General features: G+C 47.2%; 3 protein-coding genes across 8 annotated transcripts in view; 1 reads left to right on the plus strand and 2 right to left on the minus strand.

The window, feature by feature from the left end:
- The window catches only part of AKIRIN2 (akirin 2), a 41118-nt gene extending 29907 nt beyond the window's left edge, over nucleotides 1-11211 (plus strand). Inside the window, exons 4-5 of the mRNA XM_085880226.1 lie at nucleotides 646-717; nucleotides 10620-11211. Coding sequence (XP_085736352.1) covers nucleotides 646-717; nucleotides 10620-10630 — 83 coding nt within the window. The 3' untranslated portion in view covers nucleotides 10631-11211. The remainder of the gene's footprint in view (nucleotides 1-645; nucleotides 718-10619) is intronic.
- Nucleotides 1038-9497, minus strand: LOC147034290 (uncharacterized). The gene is made up of 4 exons (XM_085872003.1): nucleotides 8502-9497; nucleotides 7369-7498; nucleotides 3739-5016; nucleotides 1038-1099 (listed from the first exon to the last, which is right to left on the minus strand). Exons 1-4 carry the CDS (start codon nucleotides 9348-9350, stop codon nucleotides 1038-1040), a joined length of 2319 nt encoding a protein of 772 aa, XP_085728129.1. The 5' UTR covers nucleotides 9351-9497.
- The window catches only part of ORC3 (origin recognition complex subunit 3), a 119872-nt gene continuing 109876 nt past the window's right edge, over nucleotides 10005-20000 (minus strand). For 4 of the 6 annotated variants that reach the window (XM_085880178.1, XM_085880188.1, XM_085880169.1 and 1 more), the window contains 5 exons: nucleotides 18005-18099; nucleotides 17743-17899; nucleotides 13843-13959; nucleotides 11858-11913; nucleotides 10005-11476 (listed from right to left, as the gene is read on the minus strand). In XM_085880178.1, the coding sequence (XP_085736304.1) occupies nucleotides 11371-11476; nucleotides 11858-11913; nucleotides 13843-13959; nucleotides 17743-17899; nucleotides 18005-18099 (531 nt within the window). In that variant the 3' untranslated portion in view covers nucleotides 10005-11370. The remainder of the gene's footprint in view (nucleotides 11477-11857; nucleotides 11914-13842; nucleotides 13960-17742; nucleotides 17900-18004; nucleotides 18100-20000) is intronic. The other 2 variants (XR_015057857.1, XM_085880198.1) reach the window with 2 other exon arrangements.

Here is a 20000-nt window from a genome sequence, read left to right on the forward strand (position 1 = left end):
CACACACACACACACACACACACACACACACACACACACACACACACACACACACACACACACACACACACGCCACTTAACGATGGGGTTACGTTCTGAGAAATGCGTCGTTAAGCGAATATCAGTTTTTGTTTTTTTTCCGTTTTCGTTTTCGAACATCGTACTTACACAAACCGAGACAACTTGGCTATCTATATGATATAGCCTATTGCTCCTCGGCTACAAACCTGTACAGCATGTTACTGTACTGAATACTGCAGGCAATTGTAACACAATGGTCATTATTTGTGTATCCAAACATAGAACAGGTATAAAAGATTTTTTTTTTAAATGGTACACCTGTATAAGGTAGATTTTATAAACACTGTACACTTAGGCTGCACTAAATAAATTTTAAAAAAGAATTTCTTTCTTCAATAATAAATTAACCTTCGCTGACAGTAACTTTTTTACTTTATAAACGTAAATTTTTTTTTTAAACTTTTTGATGAATGTTTAGGGGCCATGATGAACAAAACACGAGATTAAATCAAACACGAGAAAGTGGGAACAATTGCGGCCATTAAAAGCAGCAGTGAAGTTGTACAAGATTTTTACCCTGTGATTTATTCCATTTTCTCTTTTCTTTTTTGTTGTTCAAAACAGAGCAATACGAGGGTTTTGTGAAATTCACTCAGGACCAGATCATGCGCAAGTATGGTGGGCGGCCTGCAAGCTGTGAGTATTGTACACCTGTTGAGCTCCACTTGTCAGGCCTAAATGTGTAGTGGGAGGAATGTGACTTTTTCATGAAAACATGATACAAGGTTGAAAATTAACCAGAGTGGTGTCAAAGCCACCTAATGCTCGCCTGTTTATACATTTATCGTTTTTAAAAGACGAGCCTAATAATTAATATTTTTTTATAAAGCATTGCAGTGGTCTGATCCAAATAATTTTAAAGCAATATATGTATTTGTGTATTGTAATCAGTTAACAAGAGGTCCACACGAGTTATTCAAAACTCACAGAGGGGCAAACTTTCTCGTTGCAAAAAGTCAACAAAGGCTTTCTGAGGTAGGAAATGCCGATGGCCCGAACTGGAAGACAAACTTGAAGACTGGGTTAACACACAGACAGTGGATGGTTGGGGTGTTTCCACTGTTCAGATTAGACTCGAAGCAAGATCGATCACTTTTTGTGGCTAATTTTCGGACGTTTTTGCGCTTGGTTTTTTGTGTGCAATATCTGAGGCTTATAAACCAGTGCGGCTTGTGGGTGCTTAAATTCCAGGTTTTTTTTTAATTTAGGGGATGCAGCTAATATAACGATGTGCTCAATGTTCCAAATTTTATGGTACTTGTCTTACCATGAGAAATGCATCAAAAAGAAAAAGTAATATGCAGTGTTGGGAGTTAGAGTGCGGACAGGAACGGATGGAAAACAGCATCCTGGTTGCCATGGCAACCACTTTAGATGACGAACGTATGTCATGACACACCATCTCCACAGTCTGTACCTATGTACCAAATATGAAACGTGAAAGTTAACTTTGGGAGTTAGAGTGCAGACAGGAACGGATGGAAAACAGCATCCTGGTTGTCATGGCAACCACTTTAGATGACGAACGTATGTCGCGACACAACGTCTCCACAGTCTGTACAAATGCAACAAATATGAAAGTTGAAAACTGGGAGTTAGAGTGTGGACAGGAACAGACAGACAGAGAGAGACACAGAGACAGGACAGACCTGACAGAGACAGAGAGACACAGTCACAGACACAGAGACAGGACAGACCTGACAGGACAGACCTGACAGAGACAGAGACAGACCTGACAGAGACAGAGACAGACCTGACAGAGACAGAGACAGACCTGACAGAGACAGAGACAGACCTGACAGAGACAGAGACAGACCTGACAGAGACAGAGACAGACCTGACAGAGACAGAGACAGACCTGACAGAGACAGAGACAGAGACAGACCTGACAGAGACAGAGACAGAGATAGACCTGACGGAGACAGAGACAGAGATAGACCTGACGGAGACAGAGACAGAGACAGAGATAGACACAGATAGACCTGACAGAGAGACAGACCTGACAGAGAGACAGACCTGACAGAGAGACAGACCTGACAGAGAGACAGACCTGACAGAGAGACAGACCTGACAGAGAGACAGACCTGACAGAGAGACAGACCTGACAGAGAGACAGACCTGACAGAGAGACAGACCTGACAGAGAGACAGACCTGACAGAGAGACAGACCTGACAGAGAGACAGACCTGACAGAGAGACAGACCTGACAGAGAGACAGACCTGACAGAGAGACAGACCTGACAGAGAGACAGACCTGACAGAGAGACAGACCTGACAGAGAGACAGACCTGACAGAGAGACAGACCTGACAGACAGAGACAGACCTGACAGACAGAGACACAGACCTGACAGACAGAGACACAGACCTGACAGACAGAGACAGACCTGACAGACAGAGAGACAGACCTGACAGAGAGACAGACCTGACAGAGAGACAGACCTGACAGAGAGACAGACAGAGACACAGACACAGACAGAGACACAGACACAGACAGAGACACAGACACAGACACCGAGAGACAGAGACAGAGACAGAGACACCGAGAGACAGAGACAGAGACACCGAGAGACAGAGACAGAGACACCGAGAGACAGAGACAGAGACACCGAGAGACAGAGACAGAGACACCGAGAGACAGAGACAGAGACACCGAGAGACAGAGACAGAGACAGAGACACAGACACCGAGAGACCGAGACAGAGACAGAGACACAGACACCGAGAGACCGAGACACCGAGACACCGAGAGACCGAGAGACCGAGACACCGAGACACCGAGACACCGAGACACCGAGAGACCGAGACACCGAGAGACAGAGACACCGAGAGACAGAGACACCGAGAGACAGAGACACCGAGAGACAGAGACACCGAGAGACAGAGACACCGAGAGACAGAGACACCGAGAGACAGAGACACCGAGAGACAGAGACACCGAGAGACAGAGACACCGAGAGACAGAGACACCGAGAGACAGAGACACCGAGAGACAGAGACACCGAGAGACAGAGACACCGAGAGACAGAGACACCGAGAGACAGAGACACCGAGAGACAGAGACACCGAGAGACAGAGACACCGAGAGACAGAGACACCGAGAGACAGAGACACCGAGAGACAGAGACACCGAGAGACAGAGACACCGAGAGACAGAGACACCGAGAGACAGAGACACCGAGAGACAGAGACACCGAGAGACAGAGACACCGAGAGACAGAGACACCGAGAGACAGAGACACCGAGAGACAGAGACACCGAGAGACAGAGACACCGAGAGACAGAGACACCGAGAGACAGAGACACCGAGAGACAGAGACACCGAGAGACAGAGACACCGAGAGACAGAGACACCGAGAGACAGAGACACCGAGACACAGAGACACAGAGACACAGAGACACAGAGACACAGAGACACAGAGACACAGAGACACAGAGACACAGAGACACAGAGACACAGAGACACAGAGACACAGACACCGAGAGACACAGACACACCGAGAGACACAGACACACCGAGAGACACAGAGACACCGAGAGACACAGAGACACCGAGAGACACAGAGACACCGAGAGACACAGAGACACCGAGAGACACAGAGACACCGAGAGACACAGAGACACCGAGAGACACAGAGACACCGAGAGACACAGAGACACCGAGAGACACAGAGACACCGAGAGACACAGAGACACCGAGAGACACAGAGACACCGAGAGACACAGAGACACCGAGAGACACAGAGACACCGAGAGACACAGAGACACCGAGAGACACAGAGACACCGAGAGACACAGAGACACCGAGAGACACAGAGACACCGAGAGACAGAGACACCGAGAGACAGAGACACCGAGAGACAGAGACACCGAGAGACAGAGACACCGAGAGACAGAGACACCGAGAGACAGAGACACCGAGAGACAGAGACACCGAGAGACAGAGACACCGAGAGACAGAGACACCGAGAGACAGAGACACCGAGAGACAGAGACACCGAGAGACAGAGACACCGAGAGACAGAGACACCGAGAGACAGAGACACCGAGAGACAGAGACACCGAGAGACAGAGACACCGAGAGACAGAGACACCGAGAGACACAGAGACACCGAGAGACACAGAGACACCGAGAGACAGAGACACCGAGAGACAGAGACACCGAGAGACAGAGACACCGAGAGACAGAGACACCGAGAGACAGAGACACCGAGAGACAGAGACACCGAGAGACAGAGACACCGAGAGACAGAGACACCGAGAGACAGAGACACCGAGAGACAGAGACACCGAGAGACAGAGACACCGAGAGACAGAGACACCGAGACACCGAGACACCGAGAGACACAGAGAGACACAGAGAGACACAGAGAGACACAGAGAGACACAGAGAGACACAGAGACACAGAGAGACACAGAGACACCGAGAGACACAGAGAGACACAGAGAGACACAGAGACACCGAGAGACACAGAGAGACACAGAGAGACACAGAGACACCGAGAGACACCGAGAGACACAGAGACACAGAGACACCGAGAGACACAGAGACACCGAGAGACACAGAGACACCGAGAGACACAGAGACACAGAGACACCGAGACACCGAGAGACACAGAGACACCGAGAGACACAGAGACACCGAGAGACACAGAGACACCGAGAGACACAGAGACACCGAGAGACACAGAGACACCGAGAGACACAGAGACACCGAGAGACACAGAGACACCGAGAGACACAGAGACACCGAGAGACACAGAGACACCGAGAGACACAGAGACACCGAGAGACACAGAGACACCGAGAGACACAGAGACACCGAGAGACACAGAGACACCGAGAGACACAGAGACACCGAGAGACACAGAGACACCGAGAGACACAGAGACACCGAGAGACACAGAGACACCGAGAGACACAGACACAGACACAGACCTGACAGACAGAGAGACAGAGAGACAGACCAGACAGAGAGACAGAGAGACAGACCAGACAGAGACACAGACCTGACAGACCAGACAGAGACACAGACCTGACAGACAGACAGAGACACAGACCTGACAGACAGACAGAGACACAGACCTGACAGACAGACAGAGACACAGACCTGACAGACAGACAGAGACACAGACCTGACAGACAGACAGAGACACAGACCTGACAGACAGACAGAGACACAGACCTGACAGACAGACAGAGACACAGACCTGACAGACAGACAGAGACACAGACCTGACAGACAGACAGAGACAGACACAGAGACACCGAGAGACACAGAGACACCGAGAGACACAGACCTGACAGACAGACAGAGACAGACACAGACCTGACAGACAGACAGAGACAGACACAGACACCTGACAGACAGACAGAGACACCAGACACAGACCTGACACCGAGAGACACAGAGACAGAGACAGACACAGACCTGACAGACAGACAGAGACAGACACAGACCTGACAGACAGACAGAGACAGACACAGACCTGACAGACAGACAGAGACAGACACAGACCTGACAGACAGACAGAGACAGACACAGACCTGACAGACAGACAGAGACAGACACAGACCTGACAGACAGACAGAGACAGAGACAGACCTGACAGACAGACAGAGACAGAGACAGACACAGACCTGACAGACAGACAGAGACAGAGACAGACACAGACCTGACAGACAGACAGAGACAGAGACAGACACAGACCTGACAGACAGACAGAGACAGAGACAGACACAGACCTGACAGACAGACAGAGACAGAGACAGACACAGACCTGACAGACAGACAGAGACAGAGACAGACACAGACCTGACAGACAGACAGAGACAGAGACAGACACAGACCTGACAGACAGACAGAGACAGAGACAGACACAGACCTGACAGACAGACAGAGACAGAGACAGACACAGACCTGACAGACAGACAGAGACAGAGACAGACCTGACAGACAGACAGACAGACACAGACCTGACAGACAGACAGACAGACACAGACCTGACAGACAGACACAGACCTGACAGACAGACACAGACCTGACAGACAGACACAGACCTGACAGACAGACACAGACCTGACAGACAGACACAGACCTGACAGACAGACAGAGACAGACACAGACCAGACAGAGACAGACACAGACCAGACAGAGACAGACAGACAGAGACAGACACAGACCAGACAGAGACAGACACAGACCTGACAGACACAGAGACAGACACAGACCTGACAGACACAGAGACAGACACAGACCTGACAGACAGACAGAGACAGACACAGACACAGACACAGACAGACAGAGACACAGACACAGACCTGACAGACACAGACCTGACAGACAGACAGAGACAGACACAGACCTGACAGACACAGACCTGACAGACAGACAGAGACAGACACAGACCTGACAGACAGACCTGACAGACAGACAGACAGAGACAGACCTGACAGACACCGACAGACACAGAGACAGACAGACACAGACACAGAGACACCAGACAGACAGACACAGAGACACCGAGAGACACAGAAACACCGAGAGACACAGACACACCGAGAGACACAGAGCCACCGAGAGACACCGAGACACCGAGACAGAGACACCGAGACACCGAGACAGAGACACCGAGACACCGAGACAGAGACACCGAGACACCGAGACAGAGACACCGAGACACCGAGACAGAGACACCGAGACACCGAGACAGAGACACCGAGAGACACAGACCTGACAGACAGACAGAGACAGACAGACAGAGACAGACACAGACCTGACAGACAGACAGAGACAGAGACAGACACAGACCTGACAGACAGACAGACAGACACAGACCTGACAGACAGACAGAGACAGACACAGACCTGACAGACAGACAGAGACAGACACAGACCTGACAGACAGACAGAGACAGACCTGACAGACAGACAGACAGAGACAGACACAGACCTGACAGACAGACAGAGACAGACACAGACCTGACAGACAGACAGAGACAGAGACAGACACAGACCTGACAGACAGACAGAGACAGAGACAGACACAGACCTGACAGACAGACAGAGACAGAGACAGACACAGACCTGACAGACAGACAGAGACAGAGACAGACACAGACCTGACAGACAGACAGAGACAGAGACAGACACAGACCTGACAGACAGACAGAGACAGAGACAGACACAGACCTGACAGACAGACAGAGACAGAGACAGACACAGACCTGACAGACAGACAGAGACAGAGACAGACACAGACCTGACAGACAGACAGAGACAGAGACAGACCTGACAGACAGACAGACAGACACAGACCTGACAGACAGACAGACAGACACAGACCTGACAGACAGACACAGACCTGACAGACAGACACAGACCTGACAGACAGACACAGACCTGACAGACAGACACAGACCTGACAGACAGACACAGACCTGACAGACAGACAGAGACAGACACAGACCAGACAGAGACAGACACAGACCAGACAGAGACAGACAGACAGAGACAGACACAGACCAGACAGAGACAGACACAGACCTGACAGACAGAGACAGACACAGACCTGACAGACAGAGACAGACACAGACCTGACAGACAGACAGAGACAGACACAGACCTGACAGACAGACAGAGACAGACACAGACCTGACAGACACAGACCTGACAGACAGACAGAGACAGACACAGACCTGACAGACACAGACCTGACAGACAGACAGAGACAGACACAGACCTGACAGACAGACCTGACAGACAGACAGACAGAGACAGACCTGACAGACAGACCTGACAGACAGACAGACAGAGACAGACACAGACCTGACAGACAGACAGACAGAGACAGACACAGACCTGACAGACAGAGACAGACACAGACCTGACAGACAGAGACAGACACAGACCTGACAGACAGACAGACAGAGACAGACACAGACCTGACAGACAGACAGAGACAGACACAGACCTGACAGACAGACAGAGACAGACACAGACCTGACAGACAGACAGAGACAGACAGACAGAGACAGACACAGACCTGACAGACAGACAGAGACAGAGACAGACACAGACCTGACAGACAGACAGACAGACACAGACCTGACAGACAGACAGAGACAGACACAGACCTGACAGACAGACAGAGACAGACACAGACCTGACAGACAGACAGAGACAGACCTGACAGACAGACAGACAGAGACAGACACAGACCTGACAGACAGACAGAGACAGACACAGACCTGACAGACAGACAGAGACGGACACAGACCTGACAGACAGACAGAGACGGACACAGACCTGACAGACAGACAGAGACAGACACAGACCTGACAGACAGACAGAGACAGACACAGACCTGACAGACAGACAGAGACAGACAAAGACCTGACAGACAGACAGAGACAGACACAGACCTGACAGACAGACACAGACAGACACAGAGATGGAGAGAGACAGACAGACAAAGAGACGGACAGAGACAGACAAAGAGACAGACAGAGACAGACAAAGAGACAGACAGAGAGAGACGGACAGAGACAGACAAGGAGACACAGAGACAGACGGACAGAGAGACAGACGGACAGAGAGACAGACGGACAGAGAGACAGACGGACAGAGAGACAGACGGACAGAGAGACAGACGGACAGAGAGACAGACGGACAGAGAGACAGACGGACAGAGAGACAGACGGACAGAGAGACAGACGGACAGAGAGACAGAGACAGGCCTGACAGAGACAGAGAGAGACACATAGACAGAGAGACAGGCCTGACAGAGACAGAGAGAGACACATAGACAGAGAGACAGGCCTGACAGAGACAGAGAGAGACAGACCTGACAGAGACAGAGAGACAGACAGAGACAGACCTGACAGACACAGAGGCAGACAAACAGAGACAGACCTGACACAGACAGACAGAGAGACAGACCTGACAGACACAGAGGCAGACAAACAGAGACAGACCTGACACAGACAGACAGAGAGACAGACCTGACAGACACAGAGGCAGACAAACAGAGACAGACCTGACACAGACAGACACATAGAGACAGAGACACACAGACACACAGACACAGAGAGACACAGACACAGACACACAGAGAGAGAGAGAGAGAGAGAGACAGACACAGACAGACAGACGGATACACAGACAGAGAGACAGACACAGAGAGAGGGACAGACAGACAGACAGACAGACAGACGGATACACAGACAGAGACAGAGGGACAGAGAGACAGATGCAGAGACAGATACAGACATAGAGACACAGACAGACAGAGAGACACAGACAGACAGAGACAGATGGATAAAGAGAGACAGACAGACGGAGAGACAGACAGACACAGACAGAGACACAGAGAGACAGACACAGACAGAGACAGACGGATACAGAGACAGAGACACGGAGAGAGAGACAGACAGACACAGACAGACAGACACAGAGAGACACAGAGACAGACACAGAGAGACACAGAGACACAGAGACAGACAGACGGACAGACAGAGAGAGAGACACAGACAGACAGAGAGACACAGAGACAGACAGAGACAGACAGAGACAGAGACAGACAGAGACAGACAGAAACAGACAGAGAGAGACACAGACACAGAGACACAGAGATACAGACAGAGACAGACAGAGACACACACAGAGACACACACACAGAGACACACACACAGAGACACACAGACAGAGACACACACAGAGACACACAGACAGAGACACACACAGAGACAGAGACAGATGACTGGTATCACATAATACGTTTAAAAAATAGTGTGGTAGATAAAAACATTAGAAAGGAAAAAATAACTTGCACCAAAAACTTTAACATTTTCACGCTGACGCTCACGCCGGGGGTATTGCTATCACTCTCTGTTCTTCGAACAGGCAAGCTAAAAATAAATAAATAAGATTTTGACAGTAAAAAAATAATTTATTGGTTTTGGGTTGGCGGATGGCCTATCTGGAGGAAATCGCCTCTGAGCTGTCTCGCCTGGGATAGAATCCAGACCCAGCTCTAAACGTTATCCCGGTGTTTCACAGGCAAGGCGATTCATCAATGTGCGTGCCGTCCCTCGGATGGACGTTGACTGGACGTCCCATCAACCGGCATCATTTGGTGGACATTAAAGATACCACTGTGTCATTCATGAAGAGTAGGCGAGCTCGTGCCGGCACTGTGAACAAATTACAAATTCCTGTCCGAACCTTAGAACGTCAGCCTTGGCCAACTGGTTTGTGAAAGACTTCCAAGCTTCCCCCGGCCATCCGTACAACATGGGAATAATTGTGGCTGTTAAAGAAGATTATAATCGATCAGTTTTATGGAAATTGATACACACTCAGCAATGCTGTGGGAGATTTATTTTTTTCGGAGGAAATGCACACTGTACAGCACATCACATCGATCAGCCTGTAGCCATTATCAGCAAGGCCCAATGATGAAGCAAGGGCTCAAGTTCAGCCATTTCTTTTCTCATGGTTAATTCATATTGAAATGTTTCCTGCACCCCTTTCCTGCACAGATGTCTCTTGAGCACAGCCATATTGCTCTTCTTGACTCACTCTGCAACCACATCTCCTAAACCTGACCCTTCTGCACTTCTATTCCCGGGCTTGGTACTCATGCCCGGTGGTGGAGCCTTGATCCGGCAACGCACAGCCTGTGCCAGTTTACGCCAGCTTCCCTGAGCCTTGAGTGAAGCTGTTCGCCAGCTGGCCTCAGTACTTGAGCACCCTGTGTAATTTAAGCTGCGGAAACCACCCTTCAAGAACCTCCTGCAAGATTGCGCTGCCATTTTAATTTTATTCTCAGAAGTTTTTTTTGTTGTTTTTTTTTTTCTTTTGTGTAAATCTTAACACCACTGTGTATTGCTTGGTGTGTACAAATGTTGCTTTGATTGTACACTGGACATCTTGGTTTTTGCCTCCTTTAGTTGAAAGGGAGTAGTTGGGTAAGCAAGTTACGTTACCCCTTAGCTGTATTTGGCTTGCAGTGGTTGTGTAGCGGACTGTTTAGCTTCAGGTGAACAGCTTTGTACTGTATATAGCTCGAGTTGTAATCCTGCCTTACACCGCATGTGCTCTGTAAGCTACCTGAATAAAGTTTAACCTGGAGTGATGCACCTGGAGTCCTTTTCACCGTGACTCGCTCTGATGTGGCAGTGTTGATCAGCGACCACATCGATGCCCCCTTTGTAAAATGGAGCACTTGATGTGTGTTCAGCCACAATGGAGGTCTTGGTCTTCCACAGCTCCCTGGTGCTCTCGCTGGTGTCAGTGCTCTCCCCATGTGAGCCGTGCTACATGGTCCGTCTTGCGTTTTGTGGGTTTCACAAAGCCCAAGAACTGCAGGTCAGAGACTGCTCGCTTGAATCGTGCACTGGGAGCATGTTCAGGAAGTGAGAACAAGGTGGCAAAGAGAAATGGAGCAGGGTGGGAGGGGGGGGGTGTGAAGTACTCATCGATTGTCACAAGTTTATATTTAAACTTGGGACAGTCTTCAGCATGCTTTTGAAGGACACAATATGCAAAAACCTTTCCTTCACATCTTGGAGTAAAAGGCAGAAGATGAAATGTTAAACTTTAAAAAAAGCAAATAACATTAATTCTGAGCTACTTCCCATTACTACCAAGTGGAAAAACCACAAGCTGACAGGTTATCTGGGCCTGGAGGTAAGTGACCTTGCTTACAGGTCGAGTGGCAAAATCTCACACGCAAGGTCCAACCTTGAAGGATGATGGTGAATAACAAAAAGGATACTGGATTTGCGGTTGGATTTCATCTTCATGTTCACGATCAACCACGGCAGCAAAGGCCTGCGCAAGATTCATCAGTGCGGTGAGTTACTTCCTATCATATTGTACAAATTAAAATCGTTAAGCTAAAACACCCTTGTAAATTAAAAAAAATTCCTGGATCTGAGGTGTGCAATCCCGACCCCCACAGTAACCAGCAACCTGGACGTTACCCACAAAGGGGATTTTGTGCGATGTGATAAAATACCAGGTATTTCTACCGACAAATTCATCGACAAGCCAGTCGGCGACGAGGGATCCGCTAGGATTGAAGTGCTGGATACGATGCTTTTCATTCTGACCGATCCACCGACGAAGATTCATTGCCAAGACATTGGTTCACATACAATTGTTCCTCTGCTTGGCAAGATTTTTCCTATTGCATATTTTGCCAACTGGCACGCCTCACAGGACTACCATTTGAAAAATAAAACCTAAATCAAAAATCGGCTCGAGTAAAATTTTCTAAATATCTCGAAGTGTTTAATTCCGAAGTCTCGTTTCTCCACATTCAAAACTGTAGGACAAGTATTGAAAATAGTGAACGTAGGTCGGGAAAAAGTATTTTTTTGAATTTTGCGTATTTCAGCCCCGACACCCTTGGTGATCGAATCTGGAAAAATGCTGCGGTTCAATTTTGTTGCAGTTATTAAACTTTATCCATACACCGAATTTGAACGTTCCGCCGTCGACGGTTTCCGAGGTCAAGGTCACTTAACATATTCCCTGGTTCACCACCTTTCCGCATTCGGAGGGCTGAGAGATAGAGGAATGTTATGCTGTCGCGATAACTAGATGGGGATGCAAGGAATTGGCAGGAGTTGGTCCGGTCGCTCTACCAATCATCGAAGCCGCGCTACGTCAGTTACCGTTTGGGTTCTTAAAACGCGGTTTTTCGGCCACTGCATAGCAACGGGTGGTTGCTACTCAAACACGCACACTCCCAGCCCATATGACACCTGATCGCCAAGTTTCATCGAAATCAGTTTGCTGGTTTGTACTGTGGAGCCTCGCGTTGCAGAGACAGACACACACACACAAACCCGACAATAACGGATATCTCGTGAATCCCAATGTAATTTCTGAAAAGTGAAAGGCTCGCCGAGGTTCAGGAATTATTATACAGATTTGGGACGAGTTGCCATGTGATTGGGTATGGGCCTTGCCACAAGAGAGATGGGAAAAAGTCTCGACACCACATCCCCCTTCCTGTGTGCCAGTATATGTGCCTTGCAGCACCAACACATTTGAAACCGAAGTTTGGCTTGAGTTCAGATTCAAACGGTGATTTACCAAAGGAACTGCTGCCATGATGACTAAGAATAAATTCGGGCACAGCAGTTTGCTGAAGGTGACTCCTCATGCTTGGATTTTGTCCAATGTGGTAATGGAACACCATCGAATGAACACAATCTGGGCCTAATTATTACTGTGAAACAAACACATGATTTATTGATTAGGAGAGTATGATATTCCACACACTCTCAAAACCAGCAAACGCAGCACTCGGATTAAACTTACTGGCTTGAGGTTAATTTTTCGTTTCACTCGATTCGGATTACTTTTACTTGCATTGCAGGTTCCCAAGACAATTCGCCTCACCATGGTTACATCTTTGATAACCCTAATCTTCCTTGGCATGTGGGACAATTGAAGATCCTTATAACTGGGATGTCGTGTGCCGAATCGGGCACACCCGATTTGCAATGGGTGGAATCAACCACCACACCCTTTCGACTGTAACCATTAATCAGCAAGTCTAATCCAAAATTAAATGAGGGCAAATTAGAAAATGATGTAAGATTACAAATTGCACTTGAATTCGAGGAAATAACACAACAAATTAAATTGCACGCTCGCCAACCACACCACCCGACTCATACGAGACCCAGTTGCAAACAGAATCGCCCAGCTAGAAGGGAGGGGGGGAGACAGTTAATGGAGCCAGACCTGAAGCCAGTCGTACAAGTTGATTAAACGTCCACATTCGAGATGCAGGCGGTAGGCTACGCAGATGTCGGGAGAACTCAGCAAACTGTTGGTGCCCGAGCCTTGCGTGGAAGCCACCTGTGAACATAAAGCAAAGCAAAGATCACGACAAAGGATTTTCCGATTGCACAATCCAAACCATCATCGGTCATCAACGATGCATTTTTTGCCCTCTCTTGCATCTTTTCATCTTCGGTGTGTCCGAGAGGACTCAAAGGGGACTCGGTCACAACAACAACCCATTGGGATCAAGATAAAGGATCCAATGAACCAAAAGCGGGAATGTTTTATGCTCAAAAAACATAAAACAAACAAAAAATCATTTTAAATAGGCCCAGCGGTTCCACCGAGGCCTGGCTGTATAACACCTGGAAACACAACGTGATGTTTTTGACACCACAACGACCCACAGTCTAAAATTGGATTTGAGGGATCTGCTTTATACATCACTGTGGCAGAATGGAAGCGAATCACCAATTATGACCAAAATCCTCCAGCGAAGGGAAGGCCATTCTGACATCTGCCCCCCACAACTCCCTAACCATCCTCCCAAATAAATGAAGCCACAATTTCCTTTGCACTCTAAAACCAGAGCGGATCGAATCGATGATGGAAAAATCATACGTATTGGCAAAGCAGTAAATTTCACACTGACAGTCTAATCATTCTCCACTTGTTCACCGGAGGTCACATGCTCTCTGTTTATTGGGCCAATTGAGTGTCTTTGCAGTCGAGAAATCAGCACAGTGTAAGTGCCAAGTAACTTGCGAGATCGGTGTGTTAAACCGAGACCAAATAACGACCGTCTTTGTCCCTCTTCGACTACACTTTAGGGCCTAGGCTGTCTTGTTGAAGCCCTGCCACTCTTAAAACTGGTGGGCTACTTGATCTGTGGTAATGTTGTGGTGCAACCTGACTGCATCGTTTCTCAGCTTTCTGAAGGTTGTCCATGCTTTCTTGCTGTTGTGGGTCATTCCTACATTTATCCTTCGGGACTGCCACGACTTTCTTCTTCTTCTTCTGATGCTGCAGAGGTCAGCTCGTTGCCAGTCAGAATGGTTTCCTCAGCAAATGGATCTTCCCCAAACATGTATTCTTCATACTGCTCAGATAGCTGGGGAGTTAGGCCTGGAACATAAAATTATTTGTAATCATGCGTGATGTGCTTCGTCGACACTGCACGCACTATGTTTACAAACAGGTCATAGTTTTCATGGATTGTTTCAACTCTTTCCACTTTTCAATCGAGATCATCCTCAAATTGCATCCACTTTACTCTCTTGGAGTTAAACCTGCAGTGGAAGGGGATTCTCTGGGATGTAATTGCAAATTGAATCTGGATTGCTATGGGACGATGTGCGTGAGGGATAACGTCCCTCACAACAAAAGCAAGGTCAGGATTGAAGCCTTTTCTCAAGCAGCTGCTGTTGAAGGAGCTTGAGAGTTTTGGGTCATGGATGAGTTCTTGGAGGTGTACGTCTGCCCACTCTTCCACTTTCCCCCCCCCCCATCTTCGAGGTGGTGTTGTAGCCCCATCAATCATGATGACTGTTCAAATCCCCTATTATCACTCTGCTCTTGTCGTGGTCAACACTGCATGGATCGGTGAAGGAGAACCTTTGTCGAGGAGGTTTCTACACTGAAGAGATTGATAGATCTGCAAGATCTATGCTCAAGATCTCGATATTGTTGTCAGTCAGGAAGGAGGTATTGATATCATGCTGTGTAAAGATGGCATTTCTATACTGCTCATGTGGTTGTTCGATGAGAAGCTTCATCCCAGGGATGCAATGACAGTTGTGCCCCTATATGTTTCTTGTAGGCACAGCAGGTGGCAGCCATACTCTTTGCAAAAGTTGGTAAGGAGATCTTGTTTAACCCAAGAGAAGCCTTCAATATTGACAGACATGATATTCAATGCCATCCCCGATAAAGGCCCCATATGATCTTGATGGTGTACCCCTGCCCTGGTCGAGAGAGAGTGAGAGTGAGAGAGAGAGTCCATGGAGACAGATCAGTGCTCTGACTGTGGCTACGCTGCCCTAAAGAATCTGGGCAGTTGGGAAAAGTGAGGAACATTTGGTCCCCGATTTGCTGGATGCATTGTTCATTGTTGTTCTTAATGAGAGTGAAAATATTAGTGATAACAAGAGTAGTGAATGGTGTTTAGCAGGATCACAGATGAAGCGTCTGACACGACGTCAACAAGAACGCTCCTGCTATGGTCCCTATCAATGGTGTTGGTTAAGTTCAACTCTGGTTGGATTGATCTGCCTCTCTCGAATGTGTCTGCCAAGTAGTTAAGTAATGGCTCTCACTCTATCTTTCGACCACAATAAATGACAAGTCTGAAGACGACGATGGTTCACGAGCGGTATTTGACGATGTAGATTGTTTAAGAAGTCTGATGAGACAATGTGATAATGTTTGATCAAGTTATAAAAATGATCAACATGATGTGGTACGGGTGACAGGTTATTAGCTGCAAAATGTCGAAAACCCGGTTTCGTTCAACAACTTAAAAAATTTGACCTTTGCATAACCTTTAAAGGTCACAAAACAATGTTGTGGACATTAAAATAAGGAAACGGGGTACGTGATATAGCTTATTGGAGTTAGTTCATCGAAGAAGGTCGAAAACCCGGTTCGATTCCCACAACTTTGAAAATTTGACCTTCGTGACCTTTAAAGGTCAAAAGACAAGGATTATGACCTTTGGTGCAAAAAACTTCCTCTGGAACATTCCAGGAACAATATAACGTCATATAGGTTATATGGCATTTCGCACTCATCGGATTATCCATACTTTGATGAAATCGGCGTAAAAACAAACTTGAAGGGGGCGCCACGGGCAAAGTGTTCGAGATAGAGCAAAATGGTTTCAAGACTTTAGGTGGGGAATGACCTCAAGATTATGCATAAAAAATATTGTCATCCTAGCTCTCAAAGTTTAGGCGGTCGTATGATTTTTTTATGTCAAAATTCGAAATTTCTAAGTTCGTGACCTTGACCTTGTGACCTTGATCTTGGGAGGAAAATGAAAATCGAGCTCCGTGGGGCTATGCAGGTGCCATTGGGCTAACCAAATACCGAAAACCCCTGCCAGATTTGACAAACCCCCTAGGAGAAGATGCAAATTGAAATCGGCTACCCCCTAAAAACGCAATTCGCAATTTTCTAAGTTCGTGACCTTGTGGCCTTGACCTTGGGACGAAAATGAAAAATCGAGCTCTGTGGGGCTATGCAGGTGTCATTGGGCTAACCAAATACCGAAACCCTTGCCAGATTCGACAAACCCCTCAGAGAAGAAATTTTTTATGTCAAAATTCGCAATTTTCTAAGTTCGTGACCTTGTGACCTTGATCTTGGGACGAAAATGAAAAATCGAGCTCCTTGGGGCTATGCAGGTGCCATTGGGCTAACCAAATACCGAAGCCCCTGTCAGATTTGCCAAACGCCCTAGGAGAAGATGCAAATTGAAATCGGTTACCCCCCCCCAAAAAAACACATGTTTTTTGGGCGTGGCTCCACCCATAATGGGTGCACCACGCCCATTTTCAGGAAAACACAACTTGATCATGATATAAACCTCCCACCAAAATTTTGTCAGGATCAGATCAAAACCCACGGAGCTATGCTCGGGACAGACAGACAGAGACAGACAGACAGACACGCAACAATAATGAATATAGTGGCTACTTATTTTTTTCCTGAAAATATTTTTTCGTGAACCAATAAAAATGCTTGGAGAGAAAAAAACAAAATTTGCAGCAATTTTGTCAAAACCCCACCTTGGATTTCAAAGCCAAATTAAATTTTATTCACGATGGCACAAAGCACCACAAATAAACAAGGAAATACCTCTTTGGAACCCATTTGTAGGTAGTGCTGCGGCCGAACAAGCGCAGTGTGTATTGAGGTACGAGGAGTCCCGTCGAGGTGCTGACGCAGAGACGTCGCCCCATTATAATACCATGCCTCGTGCAAGGGCTGCACTTCCGGAGGTCGCAGGAACTTCCTGCGTGCATTACACGACACGGAGCAGGTTCTTCGAGGAATAAACTATCAGGACACATCGCTCTGAAAGCATCACACGTCACTCCATGCCAAGTGAAAAACGCACTTCACCAAATGGATTACTTCATTGATCGCCTTGCCGCGCAGTCTCTCGAAGCGACTTGGCAATCGCTGCTGTTTGGCCTTCTGTTCCCGTAAGGTCTACAAGAGAAGGGAAGTAGTTAATCGTAAGTTCTCTGTCATTTTCTCTTACTGGTGAAACCATTATGAACGCATGACAATAATTGCTGCATTATTTTGGATATGGTATGTGCAAATTTTGGCTAGATTGTATCTTCATTATCAGTCGGGCATTGTGTCTCGCCCCATCAATCACAACCAATCTTGTTGAGAGTGATTGTTGGGGCGAGACACAATGCGTCCATGTGGCAGATGGCACTTGTGGGTTCCATATACGATCTGGCATCCTCACCAATCACAGTTGGAGGTGTATTATTAACCAGTATATAAGCCAAAAGGCTTCAAAGTCACTGAGTGGATGGAACAGCGATGTGCTGCCCCGATGAGCACCAATAAGGGCAAAACTAGTCAGCAGCTTCGCTATTCATCTGCTTGGTGACAGCATTTGACTGACATCTTTACACTGTGTGAAGCCCTTCTGGGTTTGTAGTCATGACGTCATCATGACGGTATCATCACGACGTTTATCCAGGTCGGAGAACTTCAATAATCACATTCGTAGAACTCACTATTACTCTAAATAACAGTGACGTTTCCTGGTTGTGATTGGAGGGCTGAAACACTGTGTCCATGTTGTGGCAGATGGCACTTGTGGGTTCTAGATACGATATTGCCTCCTCACCAATCACAGTTGAAGGTGCATCAATAACAGGTGTATATGTATGTATGTATAAATATGTACATCAGACTGTAATCTTCAAGTCTCGCCATAAATGGTCAATTGGATTCAAGTCAGGACTTTGACTGGGCCACTCAAGGACATATATTTTCTTTTTATTCAGCCACTACAGTGTGGCTTTAACTTTGTGCTTCGGATCATTGTCCTCCTGAAATGTGAATCTCCTATACAGTTTCAGATTCATGGCTGAATGAAGCAGGTTTTCCTCAAGGATGCTCCTGTACTTTGCACCATCCATTGTCCCTTCTATCCTGACAAGCTTGCCAGTCCCTGCTGATGAAATGCAGCCACATAACATGATGCTGCTACCACCATACTTGATAGTGGAGATGATGTGCAGTGTTCGGCTTGCGCCAGACGTAACGCTTTGAATTTAGACCAAAAAGTTTAATTTTTTATCTTGTCTGACCACAAAACGTTTCTCCACATGCATGTAGTGTCATTAAGATGCTTTTTCGGAAACTCCATATGAGCTTTCAGATGTGGCTTTTTCAGTCATGGCTTCTTTCTTGCCATCTGTCCATGGACCCCAGCTTTGTGAAGGGAACGGCATATTGTTGATTGATGAACACTGATCCCAACTCAGACATAGAGCCTTGTAGATCTTTCAAAGTCATCATTCGAGTTACAGTGACATCCCAAACCAGTTTCCTGCTTTCCTATCTGTTGATTTAGATGGGCGACCTTTTCTGGGTCGAGCCTGGTTTGTATGATACATCTTCCACTTCATCATGATGGAGTTCACCATACTGAAAGGGATAATGATTGACTTTGAAATCTTCATATAACCCTCTCCTCAAAGGTGCTTCTCCACCACTTTATGTCTGACTTCTTTGGAAAGCTCCTTGGTCTTCATGTTTGCCTGGTTGGTTGACCAAGTGAGTTGCACCTTAAAACTCCTTGGATAAGCGGGTGAGCTTAATTTTTAAGTTAAACCACTAATTAAATACAGGTGAAACCGATTACACTTATTTTATAATCATTCAAGCAAATAATTTGCTGCTGAAGTGATTTAAAGTTAATTTGGTAAAGGGTTTGAATATTTATAATGCAACTGAGAATAATCTGATTTTCTCTGTGAATCAAATATATTCACATTTCATCAGCATTGTTTTCGCTTCATCACTTTGGAGTAGTATGTGAAGACTATATACAGTTGGACCCCGACATTCATACGTTGCTG

Source organism: Eptatretus burgeri, chromosome 1 (genome assembly GCF_056783735.1).
Source record: "Eptatretus burgeri isolate ZD-2024b chromosome 1, Ebu_testis_v1, whole genome shotgun sequence".
Classification (NCBI taxonomy): domain Eukaryota; kingdom Metazoa; phylum Chordata; class Myxini; order Myxiniformes; family Myxinidae; genus Eptatretus; species Eptatretus burgeri.